Here is a 17743-nt window from a genome sequence, read left to right on the forward strand (position 1 = left end):
GGCGGGCGGCGTACACACCGGCACGGCGGCGGTATCCGGATGAGGCGAGCGGTACAAGCACAGCAGCTGCGTACAAATCTGACGGCACAGCAAAAACACTTTACCACATTCATCTCTCCATACACAAGCGAGTAGACAACAGACTCGTACCCGCACCTCAAAACTCTCTACTACACAGTACGTACTCATCGGCGGCGGCATGTTACACTTTCTCACTCATCGACACGACAAAAACACGGCACGGCAAAAGGCGTACAAAGTACTACTAGTACTAGACCACGACCGGTGCGCGCAGGCAGGCAGACACACCACAACTCTCGACGTCCAAAAACGAAGCAGCCCGTGTAGACGAAGAACGTTTCAGAAAATCGCGGGAAGCGGGTGGAGCGGGAAGAGGTCGCGCAGGTCCTCGAAGTAGTCGTTCTCCTGCGCCGTCGGCGACGCCGCGGCCCAGCCGGGCGCCTCGCCGGACGAGGCGGGGTAGTAGGCGGAGGCGTTCCACGACGGCTCCGCGTAGAGGAACCCCGCGTCGGGCCGGATGTCCCAGAACCCGCTGGTGGCGTAGACCGGCGCGTCCTCGAAGGGCACGAACTCGCCGAGCGCCTCCTCCCCCAGGACGGCCAGGCCGCAGCGCTCGCCGGCGGCCGGCTCGCACGGGGCGGCGTCGGAGTCGTCCTTGAAGGAGTCCTCCGCGAGGGAGGACAGGGACGGCACCTTGCGGAGCACGGACGTCGGGGACGACGCCGCGGGCGAGGACTCGGCGCCGGACTCGTACCCGGGGGTCGCCGGGTCCGGGTCCGCGTCCTGGTCCTGGCCGGCCCCGGAGCCGGACTGGGCGGCGGCGAAGTTGGTGGTGGCGTTGGGCCCGCGGAGCTGGATGGCGGCGGTGTCGTAGACGCGCGCGGCCTCCTCGGCGGTGTCGAAGGTGCCGAGCCACACGCGCACGCCGCGCCACGGGTCCCGGATCTCCGCCGCGAACTTACCCCACGGCCGCCTCCGGACGCCGCGGAACTTGGTGCTCGTCGCGCCGGGGCCGCCCTTGGCCAGCCGCCTACGCGCGCCAGGGCCGCCGCCGCCGAGCCTCTTCCCGCGGTCGCCATCCCCGGCGGCGCACTGCTCCGGCGCGGGGGCAGCGGGAGCCGCTGCTAAGGCCGTGGGCGGCAGCTCCCGGACCATCCTGCCGACCCTCCGGCTGCCGCACCCTTCCTCCTCGCCGGAGGAGTCCGTCAGGTCGGGGTCGTCCCAGAAGATACGCACCGTGCGCGACCGCGACATGGCACGCAGGCAGCAGCACGGAGAGCTCGCCGCGGCCGGTCGTTAAACCCCTGTGGCTTTAGGAATTAGGATGGATGGCACAAGGGTGAAACCAGAAACCCAACAGAACGCAAGGCCTGCAGCCCTGACCACAGGCAGGAAAGGAAGCCACAGAGCGATCGGAGAGGCCGGCCGGCCGGGATCCCCTCCTGCGCCGGGGATCGGCAGGGGAATAAAGAGCAAAGGGACGGAAGGCAGAGGCGGGCGCGGAGGGAAGGAAGAGGAAGAGGGAGGAGAGGAGTGGCCACAGTAAGAGTGGCCACAGTAAAGACGGGCTCTTTAAAGAGAGGAGCAGAAATGGAGCAGCAGCTACGAGTTGCTGAAAGCAGAGGCAGCAGTAAAGCCGCGCCCCGTCCCCTCCCCTCCCCTGCCGAGTTCGTACCGGCGCAGAGGCAGCAGCCGCGGCCCACGCCGGGGTAACGGTTTTCGAGCTCCGTGAAAAAGAAGGAGCGGTGACTGACTAGTGACTAGTGACTCCTCGTCGAGAGGACAGGGAGAGGATCAGCTTCTTTCGTTGCCTCGTCGAGAGGACTTGGGAGTAGGAAGGAACAGCAGAAACTGGCGGAGTACGCAGTGGAATGGGGATAAGCAGAAACGAAATACTGTAGAGAGAGCGCGAAGAACGAAGGGAGGTGGCAGCAGCGGCGTGGAGGCAGAGGAGAAGACCTTGAGTGCAGAGAGGAAGGGAAGCGGCGGCGGCGGCGGCGTGAGGTGGAGGCCGAGGAGTGGAGCGAGCGCTTGACGGGATGGGAGTTTCTGGGGGTTTGGGGAGGTTTTGGGGGGAGTGGAGGAGGTGAGGGAGGGGGTTGGTTACCGCGGTCCACCTGCCGCTCTTATAGGATCCCCCGACCCGACAGCCTCGGTTGGAACCCACGCCCGATTCCGCGCGGTGGTGGTGTGTTGTTTGTTTGGGCAGATAGAAACCTCTGGCCACAACCGTAATTAAAGCCAGCCTGCCGGTTAACCCCTTCCGCCAGCCGCATTTACTCCCGCGGCCTGGGTTTACGGGCTGGGTTCCATTTCAAATCCCGCGCCGCCCAGATTAATCACCCCGAGGCGTCCTGCTACGTGCTGCTTCTGCTACCGCTACCGCCAAGCCAAGCCCCAGGCTCCGTGCGCTCGCTCGCTGCTGCTGGGTGCTGGCCGTTGAGCTTGAGCAGCATGGGCTCCCATTGAATTTTTACTACCCCAGCACGTCGTAGCTGTAAAACTCCACGAGTGACGAGCCTGCGCTGCCTGCGCTGCGGGCTCTGCGCCGTGCAGGCTGCAGCCATGTTTGGCTGGCGCGCAGGCCTGCAGCGCAAGTGGGTGGAAGCTGGCCACGGCACGGACGCTGAGGGGACGGCAGCATGGGGGCACTGTGCCTGCGCGATCGGCGGCTGTTTGACTCGCCACCCGGGCGCCCGTTTGAACGCCAGCCGGTCGCGGCTCGCCGGCGCCGCCGCGTGCCCTGACGACGGCGGCGGCGGCTCAGGTGAGGTCTCCGTCCTCCGTCGGCGGGTTCCGCGCGAGCGCGGGCGGCGGATCGTCAAGCCGCGGTGCCCCGCGCCCGTGCGCTCAGTCCATGCCATGCCACTGCCTGGCGCGCTCCCGTCTAAAGGCTAGAGCCCGAGCAGCGGACAGGCAGGGAGCGGCGCTCCCCGTCCCGTCGCGATATTTGGGGCCGCTGTACGGAGACACGCACGGCCGCGTGGTCCTGCACTCGGGCTGCTCCTTTCCACCCCCGCTGAGCGCTGGGGCCAGACGGGAGGCGGCCCCAGCCCAGTCGCGGCGCGACGCGTGACGGGAGGGGGCCCCTGCTGCGGGGGTGGTGGGGACGTCGCGTCGGGCGTGGCCATCGGGGCGCGGGAGAAGGGAGGTGGGGCGGCACGTGATGGCGGTCGGTCGTGGCCGAGGACGGGGACGGGGACGGGGAGCGAAGGAAAATGGCCGGTCAAATCGTCGGGCGGAGCACCGGCGTCAGAGCAGAGAGGGGGGCTCTGACCCGGATCTATTAATTAATTAATTAAATTAAACTAACACGCCCCATCACCCTCTGCGTGTTTGGCGCTAATAAGCCAGGACCAGGGGCGGTAAAGAGCCTAACATTTTGAACTAAAAAAATCTAAAAACTAGATTTTAAAAAGGCCAGGCTACAATTTTAAACTAAAAAATTTAAAAAATTTATTGAACTGTGAAGAGACAACTAAGACCATAGTCCATTACCACCTCTGGCCAAGACCCGACGACGAGGCGTCCAGAGCCATTCAGGTCGAGGCCGCGTCTTCCTCCCGCCCAAAGCTGGTAGAAGCTCGTCTTGAGTTCATGTGCGATTGACTGATTGCCGTTGCTCCCCACCCAATTGCACCTGTCCAGACGCGATCGACTGAGTTCAACGGATAGCTCTCCACCAAAATAGCTACACTTCATCATCCGAGATAAGTAGATAGTGGGTTTAAATGTTTAATGTATTGAATCATTTCTGGTTAACACGAGGAGCTTAATTGAGCCCCAGCATTCGTTTCAAGTGCTTTAGAAAATCGGTAATCAACAAAAAAAAATGGGGGTTTCAACTAAATGCATGCACATGCGCATGCGCTCGATCGCTCACAACTCCAGCTTTAATAATTTCTTAGAGTTTGAATGATCAATTATAGTCTAATCCCTATACAGCAAGAGCCGAGCACCCCTCCGGTTGCTCCGGCGCCCTTGGCGCGACGCGTGGCACCGTGGCGCTGGGCATTAGACGCAGCTCGCCGCTGGGCCTGAATTTCGACCCACCTCGCTCCTCGCTCGCCGCTAGGCCGTGGCTAGAATCCCCCTACGGCCCATCATCGCTGCTGGGCACGGCAAGGCGCGCGGCCCACCTAGTAGGAACTATTGCAGCTAGAGCTTAGATATCCATACAATTTTTCTACTTAAAGCTTCGCGGCTTTTTTTAAAAAAAAACTCTAAGAGTTTAGCTAATGGAACAGCAAGTTCTAAGAGTTTAGCTAATGGAACAGCAAGTTCCGCGAGATCAAGTTTCCTTTGTGTTTCAACCGGTCTGCATGACCGAGAAGAGGAGACAAGGTATAGCACAACATGACGTACTTGCGCCAAGTTTAATTTATTTATACATGTGTCACGCTTGGGGGAGCGGTGTCACTTGCATCTATCTGTGCAAAACTTAACGTACTTTCAGGACATTTTTGGTGAACTCTATCGTACAGCTTTGTCACATCATCAGCACTTCATCTCACATATCTTTGTCGAGCGAGGAGAAACACAACAGGTGCGTACTGCTTGCTCGCTCCGAGTCCTTGGCGGCGCCGCCGTTGCGACGGGACTACATGCACCGTTAGCTCCATTTCATAAGCAAAAGGAGAATCGAAATGAGGAAAGGCAGCAGAGAGCAGAGGCATTTGTAGATATATGGCTGGTGGAGAGAGCTATATATCCATGCGGCAGCACAATTACCATTTGTTCTTAGATTTATAATTTGTTTGCTGACATATGTTCAGTCACTCTACCTAGCGTCCTACACCCCTGTTTGTATGTCCAACAGATTATAAGGCCAATCTCAATAGGTATTTCGTGTAGGGTTTTATGACATTAAATATCATCAATTTTGCTGACATGGCAAGGAGAGGGAAGGATGAAGTTTTATGGAATGTGTGGAGAGTTTCATCATCATAAAACCCATCTGACACAGTTACCAAGTTCTCAATCTAGATAACTGTGTCCATGACACTTCCACTGAGAATGGCCTATAGATTATAAGAACCTTTTTTCGGTGGTATAGATTATAACAATCTGTATTAATTACATATTGTGAATAGCTTGGGTGTTTGGATCTCTGGAATATCGGATGCATGGTGTGAGGGTTGGTCGCATTTGTGATTTAAATAGTCGGGTTGAGGCTTGAGGGCGAGACAGAGTAATTTGGTTGGAATTTTATAACCCAGCCAGATTTCCGTAATCGCAGTGAGATACAAACATGGCATGCCCTACTAACTCTGGCCACTGGGGTTCCAAATGTTTTTGTACTTCGTACGAGACAGTATGGCAGATCCGAAGTGTATCGGTTGCCTTATATGGTTTGTTTTGCACGTATGTCCAGTTCGGCTCGAGAGTTTAACTTGTATTAAAAAAAAGGGGGTGCAATTCACTTGTATAAAAGTGTGATTACTAATTCAAAGGCGGGCGGTTAATTATAAAATTATTTAATTTTTCCATGCCCCTTAGATGTTGATTCCACGATCCAGATTGAAGTTTACACGGTTTGTACGGAGAGATTGATTTGCATCGAATATATTCCCAAGGTCAAGAGCACCAACCAACGGCCGGCAAGCATAGACCAGCAAGGTAAACGTACGCGGAGCACCCACGTCGCGAGCAGAGCACACTCCAATAGGTAAGCTCAGAGAGATCTTTGTTTGCTTTATTTGTCTAGTACTACCTCCGTACCTTAATATTTGACGTTTCAGACAAAATTTTACACTACAAATAAGCTAAAGGTTGATGTCCTAACGTCATTTTAAAAAAAATCGGAGGGAGTATATTCGTCGGAAGGTACATACGGTCCCCCGTTTGAATTCGAGCTAAGCGAGCGTGCACGCCCGGTATACTATACTATACTGCTGCTAGCTAGCTAGCAGCATCTGCGTGCAGTTTGAACACATGCATGCCTGCGGTGCCGCGGGCCGCTTTCGGTAGCCTTTGGGCGCCTAGAATCCGCCCGATTTCTTTAGTCCGATGCTGTCGAGCCAACGCAGTTTACAAACCGACCCGCTTGTACGCATCTGGAGTGACTCAGCGGTGACACTGCTGCTGAAAGCCTGAAACTGTCTACGGCCACACCATGGGACATTGCTACGAGACACAGACACCAGTTCGGGTCCAGGGCGACACTCATCGTGGGCTGCTTAGCAATACCAGGCGTGTCGTCGTACTGCCAGCAGCCTAGCTTGCATCTAGCACGACAAAAACTCTGCTGTTTGCTACCCCATCCCTAAAAAAAGGTACTCTGCTCTTTGCTGGAAAACGAAAACGAAAACGACTTGCTAGCTTCGGGCGAAAACAAAGTGTCCAAATAAGCAAGCTAATGCGAAGAAAATGAAAAAAAACTATACTAGAGAAAAGTTGGTACGATGGTTTTACGGGTATGCGTACGTACGAACGCGGCCGACCGGACCGGACGGCCGGGCGGGGCGGTGATCTGCAGGCTGCAGCAGGTTTGGGGTTTTGCCGGGCTCGCTGGTAGAGTAGCTCCACCGCCGCGCGCGGCGTCGTCGCCCCGGAGATCTTTTTACCGTGCACGTGAGCCCCAGGTCCACGTCCACCGCATCCGACCCCCGTGCGGTGCACGCATAGGCCATACACGTGTGCCGTCGTGTGTCCATCGCCGAGAGAGGACACAATCATCGTCAGAGATAGGCTGTGACAGAACCGCCCGGTTAAATGACTTAATTAAGCGTAACTGACATTATGTGAACGCATTAGGCGCATTAGCTTAATTAAGTGTAACCTAACAGTCTGTTTCCAACCCACAGGCCGATCGAAACACACCAATAGTCTCGCACAACTGCGAGCGCAGACGGTACCAGCATGATAAAATTTTACAACAATTGAAATTAATTTTTAAATTATTTACAAAACCGCTTTCCATTTAGAATAAACATAAGAAATTATAGCAACGGAAAAGAATTTAACCCGAGGAGCATTTTTAATAGAGAACAAATAAAATAAACAAAATAAATCGAGAACTACCGAGGCGTGAAGACAGGACGTCACATCGAGCCCACCGATGTGAATCCTGGTTAACTCCTATACTTGAAAATAAGGTAAACAACAAACCATGAGTATACTAATAATCAGCAAGACTTACCCGACCAGTGGATATACTTAACCCACATACCTAGACATGCAATGCATTTGGCTGGTGGTTTATTTTGCAGAAAAGCAACTAAAGGTGGATCCTTATTTTTCCATATTTTAGCTCAGTGTTTTTGTATGGCAATCATCATCTAATATTTGCCTCCTAACTAAAACAATAACAGTGGAACATTACATAATAATCCAAAGTAATCCTCATCACATATATATATATATATATATATATATATATATATATATATATATATCATACCCATTCCATCTCATCACTACGATGCGGTGCGATCAAGGTGTTCATATTCGAGAGCGACTGACGGCGAATCGATCCGATTTAATCTTGCAAGGTAGACCTAACCAACACGGCACGCATAGGCCCCGTCGGACCACACGCACCAACCATTCCCCTCCCCGCTTCGAACTACAGAACCGCCCCACCTACATATAGTTAGCTGAGCTCAACGAGAGACCACCAAAAGTAAATACATGCATCCCGTTTCTCCGCGACTACTCGACTCGCCCTAAGGGGTGGTGATGAAATTCTGTACTTTCGAAGCAAGGCAGTACTTGGCTTACCGGTTTCGACTACCTCCTACTCCCGGCATGCGGCTAGTACAATTCAAACATGACCGGCAGGGCCAGACAACGGTACGGTCCTTAACCAACACAGATGGGACTAAGACACCCAGAAACCCTGTCTTGCTGCCATACCTATATATCATCATCATTTCCCGTCCGGTCTCAAATTTCCATTCATTTTATATCAAATTCAACAACTCAGGAACTGGATCATAAAGATATTATATATCCCGCGAGTAAACAGAGATTACTCGACTTCTAAACATCTTATATCTCGTGAGTGACAGAAATCACTCGACTTCTATCAAAAACTATTAAGCATAGCGTTACTATCGTCCTATACATACTAGTATAACTCAAGGAAACCTAGGAATTATGCAACTAGGGTTCCAAAAAATTCCTAAACCTAATGCACAAATAATAGAGGCACATATATGTGTCATAATTTGAAATAGTAGGATGTGCACCGGGGCTTGCCTGGGGGTAACACAAAGTCAGTGTTAATGCGATTAAGGCCTTGAGCCCTTCCGACCTTGGGCCGGGTCTTCGGTTGCTTCAGCGGTTCCTTCCAGCTTCTGGAGATGTCCATCGAACACCGTCTTGTGGTTCGGCTCCAACATCGCATGCTTCGCGTCCACACGTGTACATCTAACGTACCTAAATGGGTGCAATAATGCATATGCATAAATATATATGAAATGCCAGTTAATGCACACGCATATGATATAAACTAGTGTAGCTAAAATTCCCTACTTACAAAAGAACCATACTCAAAATGAACTAACCGGCGGACTGTCCGCTATGTAGCAGCGGACTTTCCGCTATGTAGCAGCGGACTGTCCGCAGTTCAACCCTACCGACCTACCATAACTACCAACATCTCTGGACAAACTTAAAACTATACTGCGGACTATCCGCGATCCGATAGCGGACTATCCGCAGTACACCTTTGCAAACTCACTAGAACCACCAATGTTTCTGGAGAATTTCTAGACTGACTGGCGGACTGTTCGCTCACCCTTAGCGGACTGTCCGCTATACACCTTCGCCAATCCACCAGAGACAACGACGTCTCTGGACAAATTTCTAATCCTAACGGCGGACTGTCCGGCCCTCCTTAGCGGACCGTCCGCAGTTCAATTCTGCGAAACCATCAGAGACAACAACGTCCCTGGATAACTTCTAACCTGACTTGCGGACTGTCCAGCCCTCCTGGGCGGACTGTCCAGCCCTCCTGGGCGGACTGTCCAGCCCTCCTGGGCAGACTGTCCGCGGTTCGTCTCTTTGACACTGCACGACAGGCGGTAACAGGTGCGGCAGCCGTTCCCCGGCGCCGGCGACGCACAACAGGAGGGGGGAAAAGGCGAGGGAGTACAAGTAACTCACCACAAATCCATTCTCATGGTCGGTTCGGGCGGAAGATGACCGGAGAAGCGGATCGATGGTGGAGCAAGCTTAAAGCGGGCTCCAATGGTGACCGGCGGCGGTTGGGGCGATTCCGGCTGGGAAGGAGCTGGCTGGGGGTTGGGGAAGGTGGAGGAGGTGCTGTGGAAGATGCTCGCGCAAGGAATCGAGGTATGGTGGTCGGAGGAGGGAGATCAAAGGAAGGGGACGACGGCGGAGCGAGCGGAGCTCGTCTCTGGTCGATGGGATGAGGAGGAAGGAGGATATGACAACCGGGGCCCACAACCAGATAAATATCTGGGTGTTACCTGGGCGGACCGTCCGCCGCTCTAGAGCGGACCGTCCAGAGGCAGGGTGTTACAATCCTACCCCTTTAAAGAAATCTTGTCCCGAGATTTAAGGAAAAAGGCCGAAAGTGGATTTCTAAGTTTCAGCTGATTTGACAATTTCTTACTTGATATGGTTCTGGAGGACATAAGTTCCCTAGCAACCAGACGGTCATTACCTAAACGCAGACTAACCGTGCCGCTGAGTGGAGTAATCAATTGTGTCACAGGAAAGCTCCTAGATTTCAGCTTTTGCAGCGAGTGACTGGGGATAATATGTGTGGTCTCAATCACTATCAAAGTCAGCTGAAAAGGGGCCGGTTTCTAATAGGATCCTGTAGAGAAGAAAGGTTCTAAGCTAGGTCAAGTTGATTTCTTCTACTTGCCGTCTCTCTTCAACAAAACCGGTGTACATTTTTCGTGGTGGATTCGCTAATGGGTCACCTACTATGAACTTCAACCTTACCATGGTTAAACCCTCGGCATATTTTCATCCTTCTTTACATTTAGAATAACGACATTACTCTTAATAACCATAGATCAAGTCGATTCTTAAAGGGAGTGAATTCTTGCTTGGTTGGAACATGAATCATTACCTACACATTGAAAGCTTCGAGGGACTAAATGAAATCAGAAAGAGAGGGCACCAAGCCTACATTCTTGCTCAATTTCATTTATTAATTAGGTGGTATTATGCAAGATGCACATATTACTATGCAGGTTAGTGGCTATGATCCCCAGAGATTCAAACGTCAAACAACCCGTTAGCATACTCTCCGAGAGCCTACCCCCTTAAAGAATGAACGCATGAGAAATAAAATTCCAAATATTGCACAAAAAGACATGATGGTGCAGTTTCATCCACACACACTTAAGCACCGGCGCGCTCCCAGGAGCACAATCGCGTGGCGGCCGCACACGCGAGGCCCTAGATCCCGTCGCGGCACTATAGGGCGTGGGACAAATCTCCACCCTATAAGAACCCATAATAGAAATCCGAATAACACGATTGGATACAAAGAGATTAGAGAGCAGCCAGAAAATGCGTTCAAAGGCATGAAATCCACATGGTCAGCCAAACTACCACCAAAATGCAATATGATGTGATGCAATAGTATGGTTGCCATGCAATATACATGGAACCTTATTAATGCAGGATAACTATACTGAATGTGATCAAGTTTCTAATTTATTTATATTTATTTGAGCAAGAATGCAAGTGGAACCACTTTAGGTATAGGAATCAAAGCGATTAGAAATAAACGAATTCTCATACTAGAAGAACAACAGGGTGGTTTTAGTTATCAAGAATGATCGGGACGGGTGATCTTCGAGCATTTGAAGGAACAGCCTAGAGACAAATTAACATTGACCAACAGTAGGAATATCAATATTTGAATAAATTGGAATAGTCAATGAACCACAGATAGAATGATCTTAGCTATTTTTCCTAGGTCATAATCTAAACGGAATAAAAAAAGTCTATATTGAAAAGGTATCGAAGAGGTCTACCACTACTTAGGGTCCTTCTCTTATTATCTTCATATTTCGAAATGGCCAAATTGGAGACACCCTGCAGAGTACAAATTTTGTCTAACATCTCGATGCGGCAGTAGTCAAATTTCAGAACCCACAAACTAAGGATCTAAAAATTTACAATTCTTGACAACACCTAAAACTGAGTTACCTACAACTTTGAAACCATGAATTTATTCAAAAAAAATTCAATTTTTTTTTATAAAACAGAGTCCTAATCAACACACTTCCTAAAACTTCCTATCATTAAAATGATCTTAATGGTGGGGACTGCGAATGACAGCATAGCACAAAATTTTCAACCAACCAACAAACACAAGAAATGAATTTAAATGAATGACATAGTGCATGAATTTAAATGACTAACATGGTGCATGCACGCCCTATACGTCATTATTTTGACGCTCAAGATGATAAGATCAATCATACTTCGCATTTCAACTATTTAAGTAAATAGATACATTTTGTTCAAGCACGATACACTGATTTTCAGGTTTTCCTAATCATGTATAGTTCGAAATTACTGAAAGGAGATGTGCCGGTGTGAAGGAATTTATACAAAACTTACTAATAACACCTGTCGTGGTGTGCAAACCCACAGCCGGGTGGCGTAGTGCACCCGCCTAAACCCAGAGGGTGAGTACTCGGGGGTACCTAGGATTAGTCCGATCTAGATGCAAGAACACGATGAACACAGCAGGTTTAGAGTGGTTCGGGCCGCCGGAGCGTAATACCCTACGTCCACTGTGTGTTATATTGCTTGTGCTCTCAAGAGGTTGAGAATGGGATTGTTCGGAGTGAATCCGAGCTTGTGTTGTGTCTGCCCTTGGCTTGGCCTGGCTTTACGTACTCCTCCCTTTTATATCTCAAGGGAGGAGTGTACATAACCGTTGGGCCCAGCGATGTAGTATAAAATAACATACTGTACAGACATTATGGCATTGCAAGCGACGGAGACCTTATTCCTGGATTTCCTTGCTTTGCCCGTGGGAATCTTCCGTCAGGCATAGCCATGCCCTGTCTTGTCGAAACGGTGCCAGGGCGTAGCTTGCGGCGTAACTTGCCGTAGCCTGCCGCGTAGCTGAACGGGCTGTGTAGCTTGCGGCGCAGGCGGTATGATGAAAGGGTGCCGTGCCGTCATATCCATTTAATGCGGCAGACGAGCTTTGCGTGGATGCGGCACATGTGGCTGCACTGTGTACCTCGGTAATATAAGGTCTACAGTGAGGCCTGACAAAAGCTGCCCCGCATGCCGCGGCGGCAGAGCACGCATCAACCACCCGCATTGAATACGTTGGGTGGGCGAGTCTTCCAGCAGAAGACTCGCGCCCGCGCCTGCGCCTGCGGGACATGTGGCGCCCCCGGACCGCCCCGGCGGTATATTGGTTCTACGCGCGTGGGAGGTCCGGACGGACGCGGGGAGGTCTCGGACCCCTATGGGGGGTCCGAGCCCTCGGCTGTTGGCGCGGAGCTTCCCCTTCTCAGGGACACGTGGCGTCACCGGACCCGTTCTCAGAGCGGGGAATGGGTCCGGGGCCGTTGGCCTGGTGTGGTAAGAGCCGGACCCCTGGGGCCCGGCAGCTCCTCCCCTTAGGGCGTAGTTATGGATGACTACGCGAGTCCTGACTTGCTGCAGTAGGAGTGTGTATCTCTGCTACAGGGTACTGACAGTGGCCCCCGGGCCCACCTCGGGAAAGGATACGAACCCACAGGTGGGGCCACTACTGTGATCTAGCTCTGTATAACTTGAAGCCTCCAGTGTTAGACTGTGCGCGCTGCAGGAGTCTTTTCTGGCTTTCTCCATCCACTGGGTTCCCTACAAGCCCATCACATCGCAACGGCTCACTGACTCAAGGCCCCCATGCACAGTGGTGCGCCTAGTCACGCGTACGTCGCTCGGTACTACTGCCGCCGGGGTAAAAGGAATTCTTTTCCGCCAGCGCGGTTCCCGAAAGGTCTGACCCTATCAGCGCTCGTACAGGCGCGTCGGTTCGTCTTCCGCCTCGCTCCGCACGTGCACGACAGTTCGAATCCCGCCTTTTCACACCTTCGTTTGTTACCCGCCTCTCCTAACAGGCGGGCCTGGGCCCCCTTGTCATGGACTGGGCGGCTAACACCAGGCGTGAGCGTCGTTTGGCTTCCAGCGACGGTTTCGGGGCGTGCCGGATGGATCAGGCTTCATAAGAGGCCGAACCGCATGCTGCGGTTACTTTTCCGCATTCGCCTTCTTCCTTCCAAACCTTTGCGACCCTTTGCCTTCGAGCCTGCTCGCCCCTTGCTCTTCTGCGCAGATTGTTCCTCGCCTCCACAGCAAGATGGCGTCCCTCGTTCGTCCCCGTCGTTTCCAAACCGAGGCGGAACTGAACGTGGTGCGCCGCCTGCTTGGGTGGAATCCACAGGAGACCGCCTGGGGAATTCGAGCAGGCTCGGTTCCCCTCGGCGATCTGCGCGCTGGGGAATTTGTGCTGTTTATTTCGCACATTTCCACCAGCGTGGGGCTGCCGATTTCTTCGTTCTTCCTGATGCTGCTGGAGGATTTCGGCCTCCAACTCCAGCATCTCACGCCCCACTCCATCCTCCTAACATCGATCTTCGTCCACCTATGCGAGATGTTCGTGGGGGTGTGGCCCTGCGTCATTCTCTTCCGTCACTTCTTCGTGCTGGTGAAGTCCGGGAAGAGCAAGGATGAAGTGGGGGCGTACTACTTCCAGACAAGGAGCGATCTGCAGACGCCCTACATCCCCGGGCTTACTGGCGAAAAGTGGGAGGATTGGCACAAGGAATGGGTGATCGCCACCCCGAAGCCAACGAGCGCCTCGCCATGCCGATCGAGGGACCCGCCTCCGACCGCCAGTCCTCGAGGGCCAAGCCGTCCCTGCCGCCGGCGTTTGACCCCATGCTAAACAAGATCAAGACGCTGGCGGAGGGCGGCCTCACCTCACTGCACGTGCTCGGGGACTACCTGAAGCGCCGGATTGCCCCTCTGAAGCAGCGGCCGCGTCCTGCCTGGAGCTTCACCGGGCCCCAAGACTGCAGCAGGACCCACCGTGGGGAGGAAAGCGATCTGACCCAGGAAGGCCTGGAGGTCGTGGTGCGGGTGGTGACGGGGGAGTTCTTCATCCCGGAGCACCTGATCATTCCTCAGGGTGTCGTTCCTCTCTGCGAGGACTCAAGCCTGCCAACCGCGGTGCTGGCCACTCTGCCGACCCTTGACGATGGTGGGCTAGCACCGCGCCAAACTGGGGGCGACCCGGACCGTGGGATCCGGATCCCCGGTGCGTCCGAGGAACAGGCCGTGCCGAGCGCCGCGGGGTCTGGCCCTTCTGCCAAGGGCAAGCAGGCCGTGGCTGGTAGCTCCGCCGCAAGCGGTCCCAGCCAGGCCCGAAGCAGCTCCGGCGCTTCGCCGGAGGAGACGAGCCGGTGCAGGTTGCACCGTAGTGACAGGGCCGCTGAGGAGCCCGCCGCAAAGCGTCAGAGGGCCGCTGAGGACGCGGGCCAGGGTAGCTCCCGGGCCCCCGGATCACGCGGGACCCCTGGAGTAGCTGCGCCGCCACCACCGCCGACGGACCGTGCCTCTCCTCGGCGGCAGCAACAGCAGCAGCAGCAGCAACAACAACAACAACAACAGCGACAACCTCCACCACCACCGCCACCACCAGGCCAGCAACGGTCGCCCAGCCTCCGTGGACGCTGGAAGCCCGGTGGTTCAGGGTAAGTGTTCTTCCGTTCACTCCCTTTATTCCCGGTGCTTCGCTTTTTGCTGAAGAGCTTCTTCTCTTCGTTCGCCAGGGCCTTCCGCCCAAGCAGCTCTTCCGCCGCCGCTGGCTCGTTAGCGGGGGTCCAGGCGACCGGTGCCTCGGCGGCGACGGCGGATGTTTGAACCTCGGGTGCGGCGACCTCTGCTAACCCGATGCGCCCAACGCGGCGGCAGCGGATGCGCCAGTGCCAGGCGCAGCAACGCCCGACGTGGTGGCCCCCGAGGCCCCGGCTACGGCGGCAGACGCGCCGACACCGGGCTTGGCGACGGTGAGCACAGCGGCAGCGGACGCAGCAACGGCGAGCACCTCGGTACCCGAGGGCCCGACGTCTATGCCAGATGTCCCCACCCCCAGCTCCCAACCTGCAGCAGAGGAAGAGCTGGAGGTGGTCTCTGGTAGGGGGCTCTTGCAGGGTCCCCCAGAGGAGGATGCGGTTCCCCTCGCCCGGGTGCTGGTCCGGGTCCGGCGGACGATAGAAGAGGCAACTTCTACTGCCGAGGCAGCATTCAGGCGGGAGTGGGCAGCTCTAGAGAGCGAGCGTCAGCGTCTCGGCGACTGGCACATCCGCCTGGAGGAGCGCATGAAGGCCGAAGCCTCCCGTGCTGCCGCCGCCCGGTCCGAGCTTGAGGCCGACCTTGAGTCCTACAAGAAAGGGCTCCGGAAGGTGTTCGACCGGGAGCTCGCGGCGGCGGGACGGGAGAAAGCCCTGGAGCTACGGGAGGAGGCTATTGCCAAGGAGGAGGCTAGCCTTGCGGCCCAGTGATCCGAGCTCGAGTCTTGCAGCTCATATTCGAGAGCGACTGAGGGCGAATCAATCCGATTTAACCTTGCAAGGTAGACCAAACCAACACGGCACGCATAGGCCCCGTCGGACCACACGCACCAACCATTCCCCTCCCCGCTTCGATCTACAGAACCGCCCTACCTACATATAGTCAGCCGAGCTCAACGAGAGACCACCAAAAGTAAATACATGCATCCCGTTTCTCCGCGACTACTCGACTCGCCCTAAGGGGTGGTGATGAAGTTCTGTACTTTCAAAGCAATGCAGTACTCGACTTACCGGTTTCGACTACCTCCTACTCCCGGCATGTGGCTAGTACAATTCAAACATGATCGGCAGGGCCAGACAACGGTACGGTCCTTAACCGACACAGACGGGACTAAGACACCCAGGAACCCTGTCCTACTGCCACACCTATATATCATCATCATTTCCCGTTCGGTCTCAAATTTCCATTCATTTTATATCAAATTCAACAACTCAGGAACTTGGTTATAAAGATATTATATATCTCGCGAGTAACCAGAGATTACTCGACTTCTAAACATCATATATCTCGCAAGTGACAGAAATCACTCGACTTCTATCGGAAACTATTAAGCATAGCGTTACTATCGTCCTATACATACTAGTATAACTCAAGGAAACCTAGGGATTATACAACTAGGGTTCCAAACAATTTCTAAACCTAATGCACAAGTAATAGAGACACATATAGGTGTCATAATTTGAAATAGTAGAATGTGTACCGGGGCTTGCCTGGGGGTAACACTAAGTCAGTGTTAATGCTATTAAGGCCTTGGGCCCTTCCGACCTTGGGCCGGGTCTTCGGTTGCTTCAGCGGTTCCTTCCAGCTTCTGGAGATGTCCATCGAACAGCGTCTTGTGGTTCGACTCCAGTATCGCGTGCTTCGTGTCCACACGTGTACATCTAGTGTACCTAAATGGGTGCAATAATGCATATGCATGAATATATATGAAATGCCAGTTAATGCACACGCATATGATATAAACTAGTGTAGCTAAAATTCCCTACTTACAAAAGAACCATACTCAAAATGAACTAACTGGCGGACTGTCCGCAGTTCAACCCTGACGACCTACCATAACTACCAACGTCTCTGGACAAACTTAAAACTATACTGCGGACTGTCCGCGATCCGATAGCGGACTGTCCGCAGTACACCTTTGTAAACTCACCAGAACCACCAATGTTTCTGGAGAATTTCTAGACTGACTGGCGGACTGTCCGCTCACCCTTAGCGGACTGTCCGCTCACCCTTAGCGGACCGTCCGCTATACACCTTCGCCAATCCACCAGAGACAACGACGTCTCTGGACAAATTTCTAATCCTAACGGCGGACTGTCCGGCCCTCCTTAGCGGACCGTCCGCAGTTCAATTCTGCGAAACCATCAGAGACAACAATGTCCCTGGATAACTTCTAACCTGACTTGCGGACTGTCCGGCCCTCCTGGGCGGACCGTCCGCGGTTCGTCTCTTTGACACTGCACGACAGGCGGTAACAGGTGCGGCAGCGGCGGCGGCAGCCGTCCCCGGCGCCGGTGACGCACAATAGGAGGGGGAAAAAGGCGAGGGAGCACAAGTAACTCATCACGAATCCATTCTCGCGGTCGGTTCGGGCGGAGGATGACCGGAGAAGCGGATCGACGGTGGAGCAAGCTTCAAGCGGGCTCCAATGGTGACCGGCGGCGGTTGGGGCGATTCCGGCCGGGAAGGTGCTGGCTGGGATTTGGGGAAGGTGGAGGAGGTGCTGGGGAAGATGCTCGCGCAAGGAATCGAGGTATGGTGGCTGGAGGAGGGAGATCGAAGGAAGAGTACGATGGCGGAGCGAGCGGAGCTCGTCTCTGGTCGATGGGATGAGGAGAAAGGAGGATATGACAACCGGGGTCCACAACCAGATAAATATCTGGGTGTTATCTGGGCGGACTGTCCGCCGCTCCAGAGCGGACTGTCCGGAGGCAGGGTGTTACATAGGCCAACAGAATTACAAATGCTTACAGCCGAAGCAATTACCTCCCGTAATTTGGATCTGAGCGAAGAGCTAGCGTCGTGCCTGCAGTATGTGACGGTGTAAGAACCTTTGTTCTCTCTCTCCATGCAAGATCTATGTAGTATATTATTGCTCCACATTTCGCGTCCGGGAGCGTCATTTCGCACTGAAAGCACT

General features: G+C 53.8%; 1 protein-coding gene across 1 annotated transcript; it reads right to left on the reverse strand.

Annotated features, from left to right (window-relative positions):
- Positions 1–79: 79 nt before the first annotated feature.
- Positions 80–2106, reverse strand: LOC120710048 (pathogenesis-related genes transcriptional activator PTI6-like). Its single transcript, XM_039995689.1, has one exon. The coding sequence runs from the start codon at positions 1273–1275 to the stop codon at positions 361–363; it is 915 nt and encodes a 304-aa protein (XP_039851623.1). The 5' UTR covers positions 1276–2106; the 3' UTR covers positions 80–360.
- Positions 2107–17743: the final 15637 nt, after the last annotated feature.

The sequence above is a fragment of the Panicum virgatum genome, chromosome 5K, assembly GCF_016808335.1.
Source record: "Panicum virgatum strain AP13 chromosome 5K, P.virgatum_v5, whole genome shotgun sequence".
Lineage (NCBI taxonomy): Eukaryota > Viridiplantae > Streptophyta > Magnoliopsida > Poales > Poaceae > Panicum > Panicum virgatum.